General features: G+C 44.6%; 1 protein-coding gene across 1 annotated transcript in view; it reads left to right on the forward strand.

The window, feature by feature from the left end:
* The first annotated feature begins 262 nt into the window (after positions 1 to 262).
* Positions 263 to 3,634, forward strand: part of LMO7 (LIM domain 7) — a 208,288-nt gene continuing 204,916 nt past the window's right edge. Inside the window, exon 1 of the mRNA XM_008580452.1 lies at positions 263 to 427. Within this exon, the coding sequence (XP_008578674.1) occupies positions 359 to 427 (69 nt within the window). The 5' untranslated portion in view covers positions 263 to 358. The remainder of the gene's footprint in view (positions 428 to 3,634) is intronic.

The raw sequence follows: 3,634 nt of genomic DNA on the forward strand, positions 1-3,634 counted from the left end.
GCCCGGGGTGGGCGGCGGGTGGGCCGGGGCGGGGCCACCGAGGGGAGGGCGGCGGCAGCGCTGCGACTTTTGAAGTCCCAGCTGTCGTCCGGGACGGGTGCCGCGCGCTGCCTCTCATCGCCGCCTTCACCTTCCGCGCCCTGCCCGGGCCCCCGCGTCCCTTGGGTCGCTTTCTGGAGTTTGGACAAAACGTCTTCAAGTTCTTGTAGGTCCGAAACCGTAACACTCTGCAGAGCACAACAAAGGGAAAGAGCCGGGCGTCTCGGCCCCGGAGCACAGGCGGCGGCCCGGGACGCGTGGGGACAGCCCGCCCCTCCGCGCACCCACTGAGTCCCTCTCTCCCTGTCTTGCCCTAGTCATGGAAGGGGTGGAGGCGGCAGAGGCCGACTGCTCCGTAGCGTTCGCCGAGGCTCGGAGATGGGTGGAGGTGAGTGCCCTTTCCTGCTCTCCTTTCCGCACAGTTGGCAGCCTCGGGGCGGACGTCGCGAGGTGACGGCGGCCCTGGCCACCCCGCGCGTGAGCCGCCTCCCGTGACCACGCGGCGCGATGCAGCCGGCTGGTTTGCACGGGCAGTTTGGGGAACGTGGCAAGTTTTGCTTCTACTACCTGTTACTGTCCAGCTTAGCTTAGCGCGGCTCTCCCCCGACGGCCTCGCTGGCCTCCCCAGAGCGCCTCTGCCAGGGCGAAGGGGAGCGCTCGCCACCGGGTTCGGGAGTCGCGCAGCCCTGAGGACAGCCCAGCGCGGCTCCCGCGCGCCCGCGACGTCTCTGCGCGGCGCTGAGCTGTGTCCTCGGGTGCGTTTCTTTGGGGTGCCTAGAAGTGGGGAAGCCCGACGCACACCTGCACAGCCAGTGTATGGGGCGGGGGGAGGCGGTAAGATGATTTCTCTAGGACGCCACCTGAGCCCAGGGGGTGAGGGTCTGGGCATGAATTTCTTAATCTTCGACATTGAGGAGACTAAGATGTCCTGGGGTCACTCACTGAAAGGTTGTTAATTTCCCAGCTGTGCCTCCCAGACGAGATCTTCTGTTCCCTTTATTTCTGTTGAATAGGACATGGTCTGTTCATCCACTCCTTGAGGTTTATCTGTAGAAGGTTAACACCAGGACTTCTGGCCGTTATTCTATTGAAAGAAAAAGATGACTTTTAAAACGAGACAACCCCCCGCCAAACCCCCCCTCCCCCAAAAAAAGCCTTTTAAGCGAATGTGAATCAGGGACAACTGCTTGTTAGAAAATTGTTGCCCGCACCAGCCTTGCAATCATTTAGGAGTTATTGATGCCACGTGCTGGTTTATTACCGTAGTTAAAAGTTTGAATTAGGTTTAAAGATTATTCCACGGAAAACCCCAACATATTCACCAAAGCAAATAGTATTTAAAAATAGTTCAGTTTTCTGTAAAGAAATACACGTATGAGGGTACTTCAAAAAGTTTGTGAAAACGGAGTTGACAGATAATATAAATCTTTCTATGAACTTTTAAAAGTGCCCTCGTATATTTGTGGGAAAAAATAAAGAGAATAAACATTAAATGTTACATTTCCTACACTAAATGAAGGAATGTGAAATGTGAGTAGTATTACCCACTAGACAGTAAGAGGTCTAAGAAAGGGGCTCTTGGTGTCCTTTAGGACTGAAACCTTGAGTTGGTCTGAAGGTGACTTAGAAAGGTGTGAGGGGAGGGGTGGGAGGTTGGGAGCAAAATAAACACTGTATTTTAAATTGAAATGAGAGTGGAAGAATTCCAGCAATGTAGTTAAGAGAAATAACTTTCCTCATTCATAAACTTTGAAAAGTCAAGGCTTCCAACAGTAATTTTCCATTAGTAGTGTTCGTTCTGCATAATTTTAGAAATTAAATTTACCATCTTTTGTTTGAGTGGTGGGGATAAAGAGGGGGAGAAGGGAAGAAATATGGGGACTTTTTTTGGTCATACGTGGCTCCTATGTGGAGTTTGTATTTGCTTTTTATTTGCTTCAGGAAATTCGTGAATATGGATGACTTCACATCCTTTTCTTTTTTATCCTATGCAGATCTTGGAAGACTAGTATGCAGATTTTGGGAAACTAAAAATTCCTTGTTTGTCATAGCTTGCTCATAATTGTGTAGGGTTTCTGTGAGAAATTTGCATATAATGAAGTTGTGATAAAAGGTATCACTGAGCGTGGTAAATGTGCTCATCTTCCCACTCCCATACCGCCTTATCTAAAGGTGTTTATCAGCAATGATTTGGTAACTCGAATGTTTTGTTCATCATTAGCAGAAAGCCGAATCTTTCTAAAGGTATAGTCATATCCTTTTAATATAGTTAATAAAATTAAAATTAAGTGATTTTTTTTTTCTCATGTCACTTAGAGCAAGGCAGTATTTTTGCATTCATTGAAGATAGGTGAATAATCTACATATTCACATACTTTCAGAATACTGTGGGCATTTGAAGTGACAGCAGTGTGTTCACTGTTAGGTTTGTTTTATTTCTGCAGCTTGTGTCACATTTATCTTTCTTGTCACCAGAGCACATATTTGAAAATGCTGTTCTTGCCAGAAGAAGCAGAATGAATGACTCTCTCCTTGCCCCAGTCTCTTAATTCTAAGAACCTCTAATTTGAAGAAAAAAATTGATTCCAAAGCATATTTTATAAAGTATTTAGGCAAGTGAGGAAGATTATAGTGTAAGTCTTTCTCATGCTTGCTAGTATTCTTGGCCATTTTGCCCTTTCTATAACTTTCCTCCAAGTATTATTGAAGCATAACTGGATCATTCATATGGGTATATGTATGTACATATGTACACATATATGCGTTACAACATATATTACATGTATATTATATGTAATATATTCTGCCACCTTTATGCTCAGCTGCAGCTTTGAGAATTCTAAGATCAAGAAACATTGTAGGGCCGAGCCTGTGGCGCACTCGGGAGAGTGCGGCGCTGGGAGCGCAGCAGTGCTCCCGCTGCGGGTTCGGATCTTATATAGGGCTGGTCTCAAAAAGGACAAAAAAAAAAAAAAAAAAGAAACATTGTAAAACTTTGATTGATGACCACATTCCTTGTCAGTATGTCCTTGCCATTTCCATTTTCCGTCTGTGGCTTTGAATAGCTAATGTGTTATTCTCATAACCAAAGTTAATTAAATTTATTTTTTAATGTGGGGGACAAAGAGTGAGGTGAGGGCTAATGGGTGTTATTCTGCCAATTATTATCTTTTTATGAATTTTCTTTTTATTCATTTCAAATTGTACTTAGATACTTAAGGGTATGCATATATTAAACTGGTTTGTCTACTCAGGGGCTAATTTTGCAATTCAGAACAAATGTAGGGATGCTACCCTTTAAGATAACTCAACATAATGATATTGGATTATTATCTGGTTAGAAATGCTGTTTGAAATATTAATAATGTAGCAGGGCTAGTTTATGATTAAACATTGATTTAAAACCAAGTAATGTAATAGTTTGAAGGCAAAGGCAGAGAAGAAGCTTGATTCTAGAAAGGTCATGGAATGGTAGAAAATACAGCTTGTACCCTTTAATTTTAGTCCTCTTTTGTAGCACCTTTTAATTTTCTATCTCTAATAGTTGCCTCTGTGTCTCTGTTTTGGGGCATTGAAAAGTCTGGTAGTAAACAGA

The sequence above is a fragment of the Galeopterus variegatus genome, unplaced genomic scaffold, assembly GCF_000696425.1.
Source record: "Galeopterus variegatus unplaced genomic scaffold, G_variegatus-3.0.2 Scaffold2101, whole genome shotgun sequence".
NCBI classification, from domain to species: Eukaryota; Metazoa; Chordata; class Mammalia; order Dermoptera; family Cynocephalidae; genus Galeopterus; species Galeopterus variegatus.